This window comes from Carassius auratus, unplaced genomic scaffold (assembly GCF_003368295.1).
Source record: "Carassius auratus strain Wakin unplaced genomic scaffold, ASM336829v1 scaf_tig00012155, whole genome shotgun sequence".
Classification (NCBI taxonomy): Eukaryota; Metazoa; Chordata; class Actinopteri; order Cypriniformes; family Cyprinidae; genus Carassius; species Carassius auratus.
Genome location: NW_020524264.1, coordinates 359,890 through 380,091, shown reverse-complemented (window position 1 = coordinate 380,091; position 20,202 = coordinate 359,890). Strand labels below are relative to the sequence as shown.

Here is a 20,202-nt window from a genome sequence, read left to right as displayed (position 1 = left end):
ATGTTATTCATTCCTGTGATGTAAAAGCTTAATTTTTGGAAGTTATTTACTTCAGTCTTCAGTGTCACACAATCCCTCAGAAATCATTCTACTATCCTATAACATTTCTTAAAAAAAAGAAAAAAAAGAAAAAAAAATCCTTTGCTGACCATAAAGCTCAAAGCAGCATTTATTTGAAATATAAATCTTTTGTTATATACAGGTCCAATAAATTAAAGTGTTGTGGAAAAGTTCATTTATTTCAGTAATTTAACTCAAATTGTGAAACTTGTGTAATAAATAAATTCAATGCACACATATTGAAGTAGTTTAAGTCTTTGGTTCTTTTAATTTTGATGATTTTGGCTCACATTTAACAAAAACCCACCAATACACAATCTCAACAAATTAGAATATGGTGACATGCCAATCATCTAATCAACTCAAAACACCTGCAAAGGTTTCCTGAGCCTTCAAAATGGTCCTCTCAGTTTGGTTCACTAGGGTACACAATCATGGGGAAGACTGCTGATCTGACAGTTGTCCAGAAGACAATCATTGACACCCTTCACAATGAGGGTAAGCCAAAAACATTCATTGCCGAAGAAGCTGGCTGTTCACAGAGTGCTGTATCCAAGCATTTTAACAGAAAGTTGAGTGGAAGGAAAAAGTGTGGAAGAAAAAGATGCACAACCAACTGAGAGAACCACAACCTTATGAGGATTGTCAAGCAAAATCGATTCAGTGGTATGGACAGAGGCTGGGGTCAAGGCATCAAGAGCCACCACACACAGACGTGTCAAGGAATTTGCTGAACCACAGACTACGTCAGAGGCGTCTTACCTGGGCTAAGGAAAGAAAAGAACTGGGCTGTTGCCCAGTGGTCCAAAGTCCTATTTTTAGATGTGAGCAAGTTTTGTATTTCATTTGGAAACCAAGGTCCTGGAGTCTAGAGGAAGGGTGGAGAAGCTCATAGCCCAAATTGCTTGAAGTCCTGTGTTAAAGGGTTAGTTCACCCAAACATTAAAATGATGTCATTAATGACTCACCCTCATGCCATTCCAAACCATCATCTTCAGAGAACAGTTTAAGATATTTTAGATTTAGTCCGAGAGATTTCTGTCCCTCCATTGAAAATGTATGCTGTTATACTGGTATACTGTCCATGTCCAGAAAGGTAATAAAAACATCTTCAAAGTAGTCCATGCGACATCAGAGGATCAGTTAGAATTTGTTTAAGCATAGAAAATGCATTTTGGTCCAAAAACAATAAATAAAAAAATTACGACTTTATTCAGCATGGTCTTCTCTTCCTGGTCTGTTGTGAGTGCGACTGCTGTGACAGTTGACGTACGACCAGCTGACGTGTTTTCTGGCGCGCCCAATAACAAAGATCAATAGCGTCATACGTCAGCAGCGCCACTGAACGTTTCCACAGTCTGTGATGATTTGGGGTGCAATGTCATCTGCTGGTGTTGGTCCATTGTGTTTTTTGAAAACCAAAGTCACTGCATCAGTTTACATAAAAATTTCGGAGCACTTCATGCTTCCTTCTGCTGAGCAGTTTTTTGAAGATGCTGATTTCATTTTCCAGCAGGATTTGGCAGCTGCCCTCACTGCCAAAAGCACCAAAAGCTGGTTAAATGACCATGGTGCGGGGTGCTTGACTGGCCAGCAAACTCACCAGACCTGAACCCCATTGAGAATCTATGGGCTATTGTCAAGAGGAAAATGAGAAACAAGAGAACAAACAATAAAGATGAGCTGAAGGCCACTGTCACAGAAACCAACTGATCTACTCCATGCCACGCTGAATTGAGGCAGTATTTAAAGTAAAAGGAGCCCCTATCAAGTATTGGTCTTAAGAAGTTTTCTAATTTGTTGAGATTGTGAATTGGTGGGTTTTTGTTAAATGTGAGCCAAAATCATTACAATTAAAAGAACCCAAGACTTAAATTACTTCAGTCTGTGTGCACTGAATTCATTTAATACACGAGTTGAATTACTGAAATAAATGAACTTTTGCACTACATTCTAATTTACTGAGATGCACCTGTACAGTAAATGTCTTTACTTTTTATAATTTTAATACATCATTGCTAAATAAAAGTAATAATTGCTTATTAATAGAAAGAAAGAACGAAAAAAGGATATCTTATTAAATTACAGCTTACACTAAAATTTGCTAATTGGAATGTATTTTTCTTTTTGTAAATTTTAGTTTGATTATTGAAATATTTCTGAATCATTTTACCTTCTTTTTTTTTGACACCATTCACATTTAAATCAGATTTTACATTTCTAGATTTTCAATGCGGACTCAGACTTTCACAATCCAAAGTATATTCTGTCTTTTATGCTCTTATTTTCTTCCATCTCTGGACTGGTAAGTTGGCAGGTTATCTGGTTGTTGTCAGACTCCGACAGCTGTAGGTCTAACAGGAGCCAGGAGATTAGTCCACAGATGTTAATGGAAGCCCTTCAGAGCTACTGCAAACACATACTGTGCATGCAAACACAAAGAACAGCATGCCGTTACTGATACAACAAATCATATAAATCAGAGAATTGTTTTTATTGATACTAGTACAAAAAATACAGTGAAAAGAATGAAGGATGACTATTTTCTTCCCCAAATGTATCACTCTATTGTCAGTGAGCGCGAACGTAACACTTAACAAAATAAAATGACTGGTCATACAAACACGTCTCACTGTTTGAAGATGGCTGAAGTCCTGGGCAAGTGGCCATCCACTCTCCGCTGCTAATGACACATCACAGCAGGGATTCAGCGTAATAATAAACACACACATCAAGAGTGCCGATGTGAGCATCAGAAGCTCCTCTCAGTTTCAGCCTGGAGCACCACAGGATAGCTTTACTCCAGCGCACGTGAGAGACACTTTACTCCATGTATTCAATGAGCTGGATGGAGTTAACCTTACTTACACTCTGCATTTATATATAGAGTATGTTTGGTCTGTACTTCAATGCATATCTTATTTGGATCAACTTATCACACTGTGTAAGCAAAAATGCATGTGCATGATGCGAGTAAATCCACATCGATCTGCTGGTTGAAGGTCTGTTTGTGGGCAAAAGCAGCAGCTGTAATGCAGGCTGATAGTGTTGTGTTATCGGTACTGAACCCTAACACAGTAAGTGTCCTCGTTCTTATCCTGTTTGTCATTGATAAAGATGAGAATCTCTTCCATGCCAGGGTTCTGACTTGGAGCAAAGCGCAGCCCGATGGTGTACAGCTCCCCTCCCCCAATCTAAAACACACACACACACACACACACACACAAATGAATAGGTATGTGTTTGCACACAAGTACAGGTTTAAGTTATTAGCCCAGTGCAGCATTTAAACTTTTCTTTTATGTTTTTCCTCTTAATATATTTACATTTTCTTTCATCCAATACGTATACTTTATTTTACAGCTTTATTTCAATTACCAAAAATGATATTTAATCAATTTTCATTACGTTTTAATAAAAAATATCACAGCTGGTTTTATAATGTCTGCATTCTTCAGTCAGGCCAGAATCCCTTACTAAAATACAGTACGATCAATTCTCATTTTATTTTCTCTTTACAAAATCATTGTTTGTAAAAAAAATCTGATATTATTTTAACAGGAAATGTTCACCTGAATTTCAAACTTCTGTCATGATTTACTCAACCTCATGATGCTCTAAACCTTTATCACTCTCTTTCTTTCATGGAACACTAAAAGACAACTGTACTACCCCTAAAAAAAATACACCACATCTCCTGATGTCACACGATTAAATTCCTATTGCTGAGCTCTGTTTTGTCTTTATACATTATCTCTAATGCCTGACTAAGACATATGGAACACTGTTGAGGATTTAGTTCATAATCTCCTCAAAAGCACGCACGTATCGATTCTTCCGTTGTCTTTTGGCTCTGCTCCTATTTTACGATGACACAGTTGTTATTTCTCAAAGAGGGAAAAAAGCAACATCTCTAGCTGCATTTCTCAAAAATATAGACACCATAAATCCAGCGTGAGAGAAGATAATTGAAGCCGTGTTGACTAGCAAGAAACTGGAACAGGCCATTTCCTTTCTGTATGAGCTTCACTGCTTTTATTTGACGCTGAGGTATCATTAATCCATTGGGTTCAATACTGTCACTTGCATATTTTACATTGTTTCGCTATTTATTGCCCAGATATGGGATGTGAAACTCACTAAACCATACAGCGATCGATGAGGGCACTGAATGATGAAATTAACATTTTACCCCGTTTTGTTTTACACCATTTCTGTGCAAAATGATGATCAGGAAAAATGACTTTGTGACCCCTAAAGCCACAGTTATATATCCGAGACACTCTGTCCCTGTGGCTAACTAATGTTTTCTGTCTCCATCTGGAGTAATAGCCAACGGTTGTGTATCGATTACCTAATCAATTAACAGCTTTTAATTGAAGTCTAACGTAGAGCTGTAAGACCTACACGCTTCATTCCGAGCCCTTCGAGGTGAGAGATATTGACGTTCCCAGGCCAACTGTGAGTATGTCTCTCTTTTTGTCCCATTTTTTGGGCCGCAGCTTTATGGTTTCCTCAGGGGACCGGCATTACAAGAGGAGCCAGGGCACAAATTGAGTTCTCCAATATACTGAGAACTTCACATAGTGAGACGTGTCTAAGAATGACAGTTTAGATGGACACAAATTGATTCCTAGACAGAGGCATGTCAAGATCCTTCTCCTCTGGGCTCTAGACACCTTTTCGTTGAATGGGGCTTTAAAAAATATGGTTCTTCTTCAACGTTAAACAGCAAGGCCTCCTGACAGAGTCTGAGATCTGTTGATAGAGCAAGAATTAGCTTTGGGTCCTCTCACCTGAAATTGCTCCTCTTTAAACTGAAGCAGGTCTGGGCGATCTGTGCGCAGATTGAATACTCTGGAGGACGAGTAGGGGTTTGTGAAACTGATTTTCTTATTGCTGCCCTTCCCTCCATCTACAGGAACGCTGATTTCAAACGCCTGGGGAGATTAAAGCACAAGCCCAGAGACGTATTGTAAAATAACTGAAGTAAAAATGTCAGGTTTAAATCACTGGCACTGACTTCATGCACCACATCCTCTGTCACAGAGCTGAAATTTAAAGACCCATTCAATTCTTGCCATTGCTCTGCAAAAAATTTACATAATCGGAGAAAAACGATCACGGTGGACTATGCATCACATCACACTTATGGGAAAAAAAAGTGTCAGTTTTGTTGCTGTCTAATCGTTACTAAAAGTAAAGCCATTTTATTGGACACTTTATATTGGCACCCACTGGATAGTTGCTAGAAGAGAGCACTTCACAAGAGGAAGATAAATGACATAATCAAGTAGTTATGTACAGTGCTCAGAGACATATAAATGCATAGTATAAAAAAAAATAAATGCCAATTATAACTGTACTTTTTTCACAAATTTTGGGTTGATGTTGTTGCCATATATCACGTCACATATTTTCACTGCATTTATGCATTTGGTTGACATTTTTATCCAAAGCAACTTTCACTGCATTCAGGATACTATATCCATTTTATCATTTCATGTTTTACCATGACCTTGGCATTGCTAGTGCTATGCTCCATTGTATGAACTACAGAAATATACATACATTTAAATGGTAAAAACAAATATTAATTTGTTGTAATAATAATTTCTCAATAATATTAATGATCATTTACACATTGTATTATGTACCAATCAAAAGTCTGGAGACATTAAAATGTTGTATTTTTAAATGTTTTTAACATTCACAAAAGAAAACAGTAAAAGAGTAATATTGTGAAATATTCCTAAATTTTAAAACAACCATTCTCTATCTGCATATATTTGAATATGGAATATGTAAAGGCAAAGCTGATTTTTCATCAGCCTCTACTTCATTCTCAAGTGTCATTCTCCTTCAGAAATCATTCTAATATACTGGTTTGATGCTTAAGAAACATTTCTTATTCATTTTTAAAACAACTGTGCTGCTTAATATGTTCGTGGAAACGTCAAACTCAATGCTATTTTATAGGATTCTTTGATTATATAGAATGTTTAAAGAAGCTATAAATTATTATTAATTTTTTTTGTACTTGTTTTAATCGATTTAATGTACTTACTGAATAAAAGCATTCAAGTAAATAAAAAATCTTACTGACCCTAAACAGTATTCAAGTCACCATTATTTAAATAGTGCTTCTTTCAATGCTGTTTGTGTCAAAGCAGCTATCCAGTATTATGGAAATAGTGTGACGCAATAGTGTGCCGTTCTCCTCTGGCCAGACGAAGCCAGCAGTTTAATTCTAGGTCGCAGCAAAGTCAGATTGTGCAGAGGACTCATCTGGTTCCTGTGGTCTTGTACCGATGACCGTCTAGGTGATGAGATCTTGTAAATAAGTATTGAAAGGCTTATGTGTTATAGTGACAAATCAGTTTCTCTATGAGAAAATTAAAGTGATTTGAACCCTACTGTTGCACTCTACTGATGCAGTTTGCTTACTCACCTTGGAGATTACAGGCTGTCGACATGTGATGCACAGCAGCCAGGAGGCAACCAGCTGCCGAGTGTCCACGTCGACCACATTGAGGTAAAAGAAACGGCTTCCAGGGCGCAGAGCCCTCAGGCCCACACAGACATCCTGAACTCCATGAGCAGGAAGAGCAAAAACTTCACCTGGATCCACCTGGAACAAACAAATCTCATGATCACAGAGCTTCTGGCATCAAGCACAGAAAACAGAAAACCCACCCAGAAAAAAAAGCAACTTCAGGGAAACCCTCCTCTGCAGAACTTCAGAAAACACGAGGCTGCACCTGAAGCTCATAATGTATATCTACTTTGCCTCATCATCTTTCTTGGCACCTGCTGTACAACATTAGCACACGGCCAATTAAACCAACAGTAAGGTCTCTACCAGCACACAGCGCACTGTTGACATGGGAGCTGCTGTATTTGCTCTGCTTGCATATTTCGGATAACAGGAAATACCCATTTTGAGATTTATGCTGGTTGTATAATCCACATGTTTTTTCTTTTTCTGTATAAATATGTATTAAAGCACCACTTTCTTTGCTGTGGTGTGCTGAACCCTGGAAGCTAATGATACTGCTGCAGCCAAAAGGGTTTTATTATTTTCATCCCCTCAATGTACTTGCCTCGCTCACATAACTTTAACTGCATCTGACTCCACTGTTCTTTACTCATTTTTTCGAAATGCAAAAACTACATATTTTCATACTCGACTATATGCCTTACAGTCCCTTGGTTTGGTAATTGACAGATAATCAGCAAATATTTAGGCTAAAGAGGCTGAACAAATAGGCATGCTAAAAACCTTCTCAAGAGTAATTGCATCTCTAAATCCATCTCCTGTAAAATCACTGATGGATGGGGAAAATAAATATACATTAATTTCTGCTATTAATATTGACTTTTTAACACATAAAAAAGCATATATGTGTTTTTATATATATATATATATATATATATATATATATAATTTATATATAATTAGTTCACTTTTGTTGTGTTTATTTTAAAAAAAAAAACTAATGTTCTGTAATTGTTAAAAAAATGCTAAACACCACTATGATGACTTGTAGTTTACCATTATTAAAAGCTAAAAGGTCTAAAAACTGAATGTTGCATGATTATGATTATTATTTAATATAACTGATCAAATATAATATTCAGTTCCCTTTCAGTCAGTCACTCTCGATGTCTCCATTCCCCCCTTCAGGGAACGTGGGTTACCATACATAACCGAGACGATACTGGCTTAGATGGTAAAAATTAAAGAATTAAAGAATTATTTAAAAATTTTAATGACTTAAGCTTTACTAATATACATACATTTGGGGATTTAATATGCATATATATTTATAATTTTTTAATGCATTTATTAGTTAACAATTAGTTATGTCTAAAGTGGGACTTTACATAAAAAAAAAAAAAATGTTAGGTGTGATTAATTGTTATTCAGTCACAGAAAAATATGCAATTAACTAGTGAAACTTCGAAATCATATTCAAAGCCCTTAAATAAAACACAATTAGAAATAAAATATACATAACCTAGTCTTCTTACTTACCATCTCATTATTTTTCATCATTCTCCCACTACAGGAAAAAAGGCCACATAATCCCCCATCAGAGCTCACTACCCCCGATCAGTGTGTTTTACTTTGACCCTGCAATTCGTACCTGAAGCTCGAGGGGATGCGACGTGTAGCACTTGACCCTGCGAATGGTTTGTGTGCCGTGCAGAACCAGGGAATGCCAGCTCAAAGTGCCACACACACAGCTCAGGTCCATCCTTTGCAGGTAATGCACGTATACCTGCCAGATCTGCGCAGGGGAGGCCAGCCAAGGGTCACTGCCATAGAGAGATTGACACAGACACACAAAAGACACTTTATCACTTTTCTCCTCAAATACACTGACACAATAGCAGGACGGGTCTGACAGGCCCCACTTCCCCTGAGAGAGAGGCATGCATAACTCGAATCTTCAAAAGAGAGATGTTCAGAAAGACCCAAATGTCACCGTTTTTAAATTCATCCATTCACCCTTTCTTTAAGAGCATCTCGCGTGCCAGCGGGCACCCGTGTCCCCGAAGGAGCTTTGCAGATGTTGATGTCACTCTGGCTGCCGGCGTTTCTACAGTTGGACTGTATTAAAAATGAAGGACTTTGTGCGTGAGCTCTTGACCCTGCCTCAGGGGCTCAAGCTCAAGGGACAAAATTTGAGGAACGTTTGTACCGTCCTTGGTTGTCGAGTTGTCCTCAACAGCAGCTGTTGTTGCGTATAAAAAAAAAAAGGCTACAGCTGATTGATCTCATGGTTATTATAATTGCTCAAAAATTCAGTTTTGATGGGTTACTGTGTGTCTGACGAGCTTGTCTGTTGTTCAGTCATTTAAAACCATTAAGTCTATTATGAGCTCACTAATTAGAGTGGATACCAATGCATTTATTCCACTGACAAACTACATTTTCATTTTTGTAAGGTTGAAAGAGAAAAAGAATAAAGCAAACAAAATTTTAACGCTGAAGTTTTTAATGTTAAAAAAAGTTTTAAATCAATGTTAAAGTTAATTTCGTAATAATAATAAAAAAGACCAATAAATTATATATATATTTTTAAAGTATTTATAAAATCAGTAATGAATAATTGATTTGGTGATTTAATAATAAAAAAATTAAAAAAAATCATGAAAAATATGAAATAATTGTCTGTTATCACAAAATAACCAGACAAACAGAGCAGACAATGGCATGACTTTGGCGCTTGACTCTGTTTGATGACCAGTAGCAGATGGGTGGAATGTTCAGGAAATATAAGAACATATTATATTATTGTTATAATAGATTACATTTATTAAAACGTGGTTTCCCAAACTACGGTCTGTGAAAGGTTTGTGAGGAACTGAATGCGTTGAAACAATTATAATAATTAATTAAATAATAAAAATATAAAATTAAACCACTTACTTAAATATATAAAATATGAAAAATACCTGCATGAACAAACAAAAAGAGAACTCATGATAATGCATATGTATTTTAATCAATTATGAAAATGGGGGTACGTCAAGTGCAATATTATAGGTTGAATGGGTTTAGTTGAACGAAAAAAGTTTGAGAATCTGTGAATTTAAGTATTATATGATTACATAATACTATCTAAATTATAATATATGGCATTCAGGATAATAGTAGAGTAATAAGCACAAAGCATGTGAGCTGTCTGCCTTTAATTAATATGTGTTGCTGTACATTTGCAGTCACTCTCACTGGTTCCAGTTCCAGGGAGAGATGTGTGGTGCATAGGTTCTAAAATTGTGTTTTTATTCATGTTCACTGATTATGAACTCAAGAGATGTCACAGATTTCGATGAATAAATGTATATTACGATCTGATGCAATCAGACAGTAAATGAGACATCCTGATTAAGCAAATGTCATTAATCACACATGAAGGGATTAATCAGGGACCAGGCTTTCACACACACAACCAAACACAGAAGTTCACACGCACACACCTCACCATGCATCTGGAGGAGTGAAAATTAACAGGTTCTCACTTTCCCAAAAAAAAAAGAAAAAAGTGCACTTTTCCACATGTACTCATAAGTGAGAAGGTGAAAAAGAGGGTGTACATACGTGAAAATTGTGATGAAGAATTTCCTAATCTGTGGACTTGGGCTACCAGGTACTTTCAGGTAAACATCCTGTGGTTCTCCTGGAGTCTAAAGTTTCAAAATCCAAGGAAATTAATTATAAAATAATAATGTTTCATCAGTAAGTAAAATACAAATATAATACAAACAATTTCTAAAAAATACTGTATGAAAAAAAATGAAAAAAATACATTAAAATGAATTATAAATCTTGAATGTTTTATGAAAACTTAATATAGAAATTATTGTATAAAAAATAATTATTTTTTTATATTTTTTTAAATAGAAAAAGACTTTTCTGGGCCTTGACAGTGTTAGTTACTTGGCAGTCAATGAGACAGTCACAAGCCTCCCGGTTTTCATCTAAAATATCTTAAATTGTGTTCCAAAGACGAACAAAGCTTTTATGGGTTTTGAACGACATTGGGGTAAGTGATTACTGACTAAATTTTCATTTTGGGATGGTGTAACCCTTTAAAGGGATCATCGGATGCCAAATTCAAGTTGTTTGAACATAAACGTGTGTTAAAAGTGTGTGTATACTGTACATGTATCCTATAATGATAAAAATCCACCCAGGGTTTTTTTTATTGCTATTTTAAAATCCTTTTTCTCAAATCAGTCTGTTCTGAGATTCCTGTCAGAATGACGTAGTTCTGCACAGGCTCCTCCCACGATAGTTGACTGACACTAGCACCTTGCCTTTGACCCGCCTTGAGTGAGCAGTCATCAGTTCGCCATTGTGGCGACTCCGGTGCAGAGGAAGATAAGAAAGTCTCAGATTAAGCGAATGAGGTGTTTAGTTGTTAGATATAATAATGAACATAGCTGTTGTTATTTACTCCCAACACCCAACCCACAAATCTTTGCAAATCGCCTTTTGTAGTAACAGAGCTCATTAGCATTTAAAGTGACGTGATATACATGACATACATCCGAGTATGGTGACCCATACTCAGAATCTTATTAAAGCAACATGGACTAGAACAGCATGCTGATTCTGACAGGGTGTTTTTTTTTTTTTACACTACCATTGCAAAATTTTAACCAATGTATGTAAAAAATTTCCATTAAGACCCTAAAAAAATCATATCAAGTTTTTGGAAAATTGCCATCCGATGACCCCTTTAAGAGTGGATTGTGATTGGCTCACCAGGTTGGTGGTGTGGCAGATGACATTGTGGTCGCTGCAGCGCACATGGAGGGTGGCAGAACCATCTGTGAGCAAGTACAAAAGGAGACAGAGCACAAATGGGGTCTTTAGTTCAGAACTAATAGCAGACACTGAAGCATGTTTGTGTGAGTGGGTTTATGTATGTGCGTCCGCAGCGGCCGGGATGTTTGTAATGAGCAGCACCTGCTGTGTCGTCCCAGGCTGCAGGCAGGCGAATGGCCTTCTTTAGAAAGGTGAGTTCAGGCTGGTAGAATCGGAAGGTCTGGTCCACCACATGTGGCATGGGTTCAACATCCACCTGGCAGATCGCCAGAGGCTTTCTGTCTTCCCCGCGGAACAGCACCTGGAAGACAAGCAGATCGCTTGCAACCTACACAAATTTTGAAAGGCCTTCCTGCTAAACAACAGGAGAACTAAACCAATTGAGAAAATAAAAGGAATGTCCAGGTTCACAACAAGACAACAGATATCCACCACACCAGCGACATGCTATCGATTACCACAGACCAGAGTCATTTGTATTTGTTTCTGTTGTTTTAAAACATGCCTATATAGTTTTATTATTTGTATTTTTCAGTTTTAGTTATTTTAGTATTTTAAGAAATGTTGCCTTGGAAACTAGGGGAAATAAAATTATTTTTTGATTTTATTTTCAATTAGCATTTATCTTATTTCAAGTAACAACAATGCTTTTAGTTTTAGTTAACCATAACCCTGGTGCACAGTAATGAACGTCTCTTGTGTTTTTTATACACTTATGTAAATTATCCTGCACAATGCAAGTTATTTGTCTTGTTGGATATACTTTCAATACATGATTTTTTATTTAAAAGAGATGAACAAAATTTAATTGCAACTTGCATGACATCTCTTTGTAGTTCAGCACCAAACCAGTAAAAGCCCACCCTTGAACCAGTATAATGGTCGAAGCTGCTCTTTTCAGCACAGGTGGTCAAGGTCTGCCTCTAAATGACAAGCCTATCTGAAATCATTCCGCAGTGAATGAACAGCACTGACAGTATGGAGTGAAATATGAAGTACCATGAGTCATCTGCAGTCTGAGTGCACAACCTCTCTCACGTGAGATCCTGTCGAGCTGGCTGTCGGATTCACAGCCCAAGACAACACACTGACACTCCTCTGGAGGTGATGTCAGTTTGTGCACAGCAATGCTTGACCCCAACTGAACTAAATATGATATGGGAGTCCTGTGTGTGTGAGTGTGTATGTGTGTGTGTGTCAGCAGTACTGCAACCATCTGAGTAAGATAGGATGGTCACCACCATTCACTTGGTAAAATATGCATACAAAGAAAAGTAGAGGTTATAAATAAGATTAAAAACGTTTTTTCATATTTTATAAATATAATATCATATAATATGTGACACTGGACCACAAAACCAGTCATACGTCGTTGGGGTATATTTTAAGCAATAGCCAAAAAAAAAACACTGTATGGGTCAAGATTACAGATTTTTCTTTTATGCCAAAAATCATTAGGTTATTAAGTAAAGATCATGTTCCATGAAGATATTTTGTAAATGTCCTACTGTAAATATATCAAAACTTAATTTCTGATTAGTAATATGCATGGCTAAGAACTTCATTTGGACAACTTTAAAGGTGATTTTCTCAGTATTTAGACTTTCTTGCACAATCGGATTCCATTCATATAGTTGTATCTTGGCCAAATATTGTCTGATCCTAACAAACCATACATCAATCTAAAGCGTATTTATTCAGCTTTCAGATTATGTATAAATCTCAAATTGACACGTAAGACTGGTTTTGTGGTCCAGGGTCAAGTGTACTTTAATTTTCCCCCTACAGAAATAGAATAACCTGTTCATTACCTTGTCTGTGTTATTGCATTTATCAACATATTTAATAAACAATTTGAAATATTTAATACAATATTTAATTTAAGGGACTGCAGAAGTGTAGACATTTGAGAATGCTGGGCAATTTCTGTGTAAATTTGCCCACGAAAGTCTGCAGAATCTGCGTGGACCTGTTTATGAAACATTAATGAGAGGCAACAGGACAGTTGATCAATGTTGCTCATTAACAGACTTCATTTATTTAAAAGGCTGAAATTAATCAATTTGAATATTAATGGCAGGCTGAAATGAAATGTATTTGGTCCTTCAGGTCAAATCTCAAACACACAATTAAAAGGTCAAAACAATAGAAGAGATCCATCAGTGCAAGGGCTGTGTTCAAGAGATCTTTTTCTCATTTAATACATATTCACCTTAACAATATATACAGAAATACAAAAGAATGTAACCTTTGTTTGGTTCTTGTAAGTGTGCATCAGTTACATTCAGTTTTACTGTTGAGGACCAAGTCATGTTTTCAGTCTGGATTGTTCGAACCACAGCAAGAGTGCCCGACCACTTCTCTGACTGCACAACTACTAATCAGGATGTATAGAAAGAGACCGAGCTCCTGTGTGTGCTCAGCAGTACAGTGAGTGCTAAGCACTTACCTTGATGGATTTGGCATTAATTGTATTGGACAGATGTTTCTGAGCCATCTGTGGACTTCTTGAAGTCTTTAAGCCTTTCATATCCTGCAGTACGACAGAGGAGTCATCATGAACAGTGCATCATTCGGTGAGAGAACAATCACATTGAAATAATGTCATTAAGGGATGGAAAAACATTGTTTGGACAGGTCTGTTCAGACTGTCTGGATGAGGCTGTTTTTAATCCATTTCATTATTGCTGATGCTTTGAGTCATTCTAAACTCCACTCCCTCACTTGTGGGTGCCGCTGTAATACTACAGACTATAAACAAACCCAAATCCAATTAAACCGGAAACATGTGAACTAATCCAAGTCTCATCAGTGCAAAAGGGAAATGAGGAAACAAATGCAGTTTCTCAGTGATGACACATCATTCACGGTTGAATTACAAAACAACACAACACATAAAAATAATGAAATAGTTCACATTTTCTCCAGATTACATTGTTTTCCAGTATCAGCAGTTCAGTGGACAGTTCAGTTGAGATTTACTTCAGCTGAGAGTCTACATAGTGGGCCTGCTAGACTTTTTACACCAATGTGGTGAAAATATAAATAAATATATTAATATTTTTTATAAATATATAAAAATATAATATAAGTAAATATATTATTTATAATATGTATAATTAATATAATTAATTATATTAAAAAAAATACAAATCAAAGAAAACAATACAAAATTGAATTCAAATATTTATTACTGGTTGTACTATTGACAAATAAAATAAAATAAAATATTTATTTTAGTATTAGCACTAAATCTTTGAGGGGAAAATTTACCTTTTTTTTTTTAACCAAAACAAAAAGCAAAACAAAAAAAATATAAACACCAATTAAATTGATCAAATGTTACACTGTTAAAAAAAAAAAGGATAAATGCGGTTCTTTGGAACTTTCTCTCACAAACAAAACAAAACAACTGGAAGTAGCCTACCACTAAATCTTCAAGGTGAAAAGTACAATAAAAAACAAAACAAAAAAACTCAAAACAATACAGCATTTATTATTAGTGTTATTATCATAAAACTTTTGGTCTGAAAAGTATTTTGAAAACACAAGAACAAAAAACTGTTGAACACTGAGTATAAGTCTGAGAGAGTTCCCCCTAGATTTACCTGAAGAGGGAAGGTGTGACCACAGATGAAGGTCTGGTACTTGAAGGGGACATGGACGCTTTCTTTGGGCCGCAGGTAAACCTGTGGAGTCTGTGTACTCTCCTTCACGTGAAACATCTCCTCCTCTAGAGGAGTCAGAGTCTTCGTCAACTCCTTGAAATATCTCCACTCCTCAGTTTTCACCATTACACTGAGGGATAAAAAGAGAAAAAGATGAAAAACAGCAAAGAGAGAAAGGAGAAGAAAAGGAAGGAACAGCTTGAGGACTTTCTTTGCCTTGCCAGCAGTATTTTATTGGCAATGAAAAAGAGTATTTGAGTATGCATGATACAGTCAAACATAAGCCCTCACAGAACTGAAACTCCTGGGAGGGTACGGTTTAAAGATAACACACACTGGGTGTGAAATATTACTTTCTGTTTCATAGAGACAAATTTCATGCACAAATATATGAAGGAAAAGGGCATTTGAAACATCAAAGGCAGCACCTCTGGGCCCGAGAAGGCATCATTCTCCATAAATGAAAAAAAAAAAAAAGAATTTAGAGGTGTAAAAACTCTTTTGTACTATGTACAGTACAGTAGATGTGAAAGCAAGTCTTGGAAAATTCAATCACATTCTCTCTTTAATAACAGAGAGCCAGGCAGGTGGCACAAAAGTATACTTACGTGAACAAAAGCAAAGCCCATTTCCCTTTCTTTCATATAGAAGCATATATGCAAGGGGATCTTTTAAAATGCAAAAAGAGGACTATAATGACAGAAAAGTAAATTGAAATGTTATAAAGCCTAAATGGGGAATATGACCTGGCATAATATCTCTTCACAGTTCTTCCAGCAATAAAACAAGGTAGACATAAACAAACAGGGCTTGTGGTGAGGGTGACTATAAATTGCTACATGTTTAGTTTATATTACTTAAATATTTTCTCTCATGGTAAATTGAAAATCTGAAGTGGAGTACTGAATGCATCAAGCTTAAATCACGTTGTTAAAAAAAAAGAAAAAAGATTGAAATTAATAAACTGCTTTTTAAATGTTTGGGGTTGGTAAGATAAATGCGATTTTTTGAAAGATCTCTTTTGCTTACCAAGGCTGCATTTATTTGATCAAACATTCAGTAAAAATGGTTATATGTGAAATATATTAACAATTTCTATTTTAATATATTTTGACATGTAATTTATTCCTGTGATGGCAAAACTGAATTTTTAAATTTTTGTGAAAACAGTGAAAATATTTTTTTTTCAGGAATTTTTAATGAATAGAAAGTTTAAAAGCATTTTCATAACAATATCAACATTTTTACTGTCACTTTTGATCAATTGAATGCGTTCTTGATTAAGAAAAATATTTGCTCAAAAAACGTTACCCCAAACATTTGAGTGTATTGTATAAAATCAAAAAAGAGATAGAGAAATCTTAAAAAGAGAAAGAGAGAGAGAGAGAGAGAGAGAGAGAGAGAGAGAGATAATAAAATTCAGCTGAAGTATAACTAAAAAACTGCTTCAGAGGACTGAAAACAAATTATGAGCTGCGGGACCTGACCTGCGTGGATAAAATGAATTAGGCAGAAAGAATGGCGCAGCTCTGCTGAAATCTGGCGTATCTTCTAACCTGCCACTCCATATATAATATGTGAGTACAGGTGAGAAACAATCTCTTCAGTGAAAGTGAAAGAGAGAGGTGATTTTATAAGGTTGGCTTTGTGGCATACATCAGCAATACAAACACGGGCCTGACATATCCTTTGCACTGGAAGAGAAAAGCATCAATTCAACACAAATGTACGAATGCAAAGTCCAGACCTCAGGTATTTGTTTCCCTGGCACAGCTCTGTGCATACAAGAGTGCTTTGGACTGAGTCACAGGGTTCACGCACAGACAAACACACCGCTCCTGGGCTAGCAGTTACCTCCATGACACATCACAAAGTGCTGCGGTTTTATGCCACAACACAATGCAAGTTTGGAAGACGTTTGCCATGCAAACATACTTCCTGGAGAGAGGCGCTGGAGAATATTTATCTCGTCCTAAATCACAGCATGTGTGTGTTTGTGTGTGTGTGTGGAGTTTAGGCTACTAATGTCTTTCCTAATTAAACACTGAAAGATGCAGGGGTGTTAATGCTGTAATTTATTCCACCTTGTCCTCCTAACTCCTCTCTCTCACTTTCTTGGCTTGTGCTCATCACGATGGAGAGTGTGGACTCAGTCTATGGCCTGCAGAAAACTCATATGTTGTGTGGTATAATCCTGAATTAAAAGCTTTATGCAGGAAACCTGGTCGGGGAAAGATATTTTACATCACGCTGCAATTAAAATCAGCTTAAATGGGGGGAATTGATTATTTATTCAGTGTTATTTTCCTACCCCCTGGGAAGCTCTTGGCCCCAGTAATGCCCCGCCGAGGAAAACTCATTCATTCAGATGTTCATTTCAGACAAGGCTGTTCACACGTGAACGAAACATTGATCTACGCAGAATTTCTTTCAGGGCTGTAATGCCAGAGGCAAAGGCTTTATTTGATCTTTGAATGGACACAGTGCCTGCTGTGCATGATTAAAGTATAGGCATACTACTGTATGTACATATTAACATTAAGTTGGTCTTCTTAGGGCATTTGCATACTGTACTGAGAATGAATCAAATTACATTTCTTATAGTGAACACACAAACTACTTCAAGACAAAAACTCACTAGAACACGCTCTCATAAGATTGCTTATTATAGTGTAATCACACAGTTGTTCTGATAGAAATAACTAACTGTATTAACTGTATAATTACTGCATTAACATATTACACACGTTTCACTTCCTTTACAACATTTCACTAATAAACAGACAAAAGTCTAAACTTTTTTAAAGTTACTAATTATTTCAGAATGCTCAGAGAATAAGTAACTTTCCCATAATTAAAAAAAATGAAAAACTGGAATGATCATGAAACTTAAACTAAAAAGTTTTTTCGTTTTGTGATCATTCAGTTCATCCATTATTTATTTCTTTTGCCCTGCGAAATTAAAGTTTCTGCCCAGTGTTGTTTTTGGACACATTTGACTTACATTGTGTGAGCAAAATTCTTCTTCAAAATACTTTCTTTTATGTTCCAAATAAGAAAGAAAGAGCATACAGATTTGGAAAGACGCGAGTCAGTGGATTGTTCTTATTGTTCAATGTTCTTACAGCACCATCATTTATCTACCTGTAAGAAAATTGTTATTAATCAAAATATGACATTATGTGGCTCACACTGCCTTTAAGCTTGCGAGGAAAGAGATGTCAATGTGTCTAGGTGGTATATAAATGTTCATATTTGATCAGTTTGACAACCACTGATGTATTGCATTCAAAGACATAATATATCTCACCAGAGCTCTGGGTCATCACATTCAATAGTGACAGTCTGAGGAACATTGAATGGATTCTTGAGCACAAATTCGAAGAACTCTGCCGTTCCTAGCGAGGCGTAGAGAGTGTGTTTGGTAGTGATGGCCTGAGAGAGCATGTTGGTGATCTCCTGTGCTTTACAGCGCTCACGATAGGCCTCAATCACACGCAGGTCACGGGAATGTTGCACACGCTCTGCCCGATGCCTCTGAAAGAAAGGATCCGAAGAAATTCACATGTTGAAACTGCACCGGAAAGACCTAGAAACTAATAAAACTGATGTGCCTGAAGCATGGCAAGACCGTGCCAGGCTGTTGAGCGAAAGAAAAAGTGAATTTAGGTTCGATTTCATCATTCCCACAGAGTGGGAGGAACTGGCGAATAATGCTGCTCAGTTTCAGCTGTTTCCTCTTTGGAGCTAAAATAAAGCTCATGCTTTGAAAGGAACACAATAGATCAACCAAAAATAAATTTTTCATCATTTTTACTGTATTTTGAAACCAACATGACTTACCTTCTTTCATAAAAGTTGAATTTCCGAAGAATAGAGTGCGAGCACTTTTCCAAAGAATGAAAGTTAATGAGAACTGCAGCTCTCAAGCTTCGACATTAGATAAATAAAGTATCACATAAGTGTCCCATATGGCCCATATGCTATATTCAGGTCATCTGATGATGGCTTTGTGAGAGGAACACATGAAAATGTCACTCATTATTATCTTTAGTTCTTCTTTGCACGTTCAAGAGATTTCCGATTTGTAAACAAATGACTCTTTTCAATTAGATCTTTTCAACAAAACAAGTGATCCAAACCTTAGTTCATGAAAAAAGAAAGTCACATTGGTTTGAAATGACATTTTTGACCATCCCTTCACTATCGACATTGGAGTGAATGTCAGGATCACATGCTGCACAGTGGAAGTGAATGTCAATCAGCTCCTGCTGAGACAGACAGCTTTTCGATCCCACTCAATTTAAAACCGTCCTTCGTTCTTACCGTGATGTTTGAGCTGTCCTGAAAAGGGGGCGTGGCTTTCTGCTCCTCGAGTTGACGGACAGCTGCCATTCTGTCAATCTTCCTCTGGCGCACTTCCTTTGCTTCGGCCTGCTGATGCAGTGTGGCTCCGCCTACTTCCCTCATGGTGCTTTGTAGCAGTCTGGCCAGCTCACTGTCAATTTCTGGCAATCGGCGGGCTCGTCTGGCATTGCTTGCTGCAACACACACATATACACGCGCATAAACAACATCTTTCGCTCCTACGAGACACACATGCTCTCTTTCCTCACTTCCTCGGGGGCCACTTTTCAACCTCCATTTGGCCTAAAATCCATCTTGGTCTTTTCCAGTTATCCCTCCCACCCAATGAGACCTGCTTTCAGATATACCTGCTCTGAGATTCACGCTTCAATGCGATTCAACATCACAACTAACATAATCCTGTGATTTAAAGCCAATGAAGACAGAACGACAAGGGATCAAAAGACGCAAGATCAAAAAGAGCCTGCCAGTGTTTTTTCCTAAACCTAAATTCCCACTGTAACCCATCCTACAGAGAGAGAGAGAGAGAGAGAGAGAGAGAGAGAGTGAGGAAGACCTACATTGCATTTGAGACAACAGGGCCTCTCTGTGATGAATAAGAGCATGTTGAAGCACTCTCTTTATCTCCGTCTTATCAGGCTGACATATACCCCCCCCCCCATTAATATACATTATATATATTATATATGTGTGTGTGTCCTTTATAATTTTTGTATAACTATGTATTATATTTATATGGCCTGTGAGGTCATCAACAGAAAA

At 36.8% G+C, this 20,202-nt stretch overlaps 1 protein-coding gene across 2 annotated transcripts in view; it reads right to left on the bottom strand.

Annotated features, from left to right (window-relative positions):
* Positions 1–2,047: 2,047 nt before the first annotated feature.
* Positions 2,048–20,202, bottom strand: part of nphp4 (nephronophthisis 4) — a 154,300-nt gene continuing 136,145 nt past the window's right edge. For both annotated transcript variants that reach the window (XM_026246355.1, XM_026246354.1), the window contains exons 19-29: positions 19,399–19,613; positions 18,383–18,609; positions 15,013–15,202; positions 13,854–13,937; positions 11,546–11,705; positions 11,342–11,406; positions 10,172–10,257; positions 8,211–8,382; positions 6,512–6,691; positions 4,857–5,000; positions 2,048–3,254 (exon numbers count right to left, since the gene is read on the bottom strand). In XM_026246355.1, the coding sequence (XP_026102140.1) occupies positions 3,114–3,254; positions 4,857–5,000; positions 6,512–6,691; positions 8,211–8,382; positions 10,172–10,257; positions 11,342–11,406; positions 11,546–11,705; positions 13,854–13,937; positions 15,013–15,202; positions 18,383–18,609; positions 19,399–19,613 (1,664 nt within the window). In that variant the 3' untranslated portion in view covers positions 2,048–3,113. The remainder of the gene's footprint in view (positions 3,255–4,856; positions 5,001–6,511; positions 6,692–8,210; positions 8,383–10,171; positions 10,258–11,341; positions 11,407–11,545; positions 11,706–13,853; positions 13,938–15,012; positions 15,203–18,382; positions 18,610–19,398; positions 19,614–20,202) is intronic.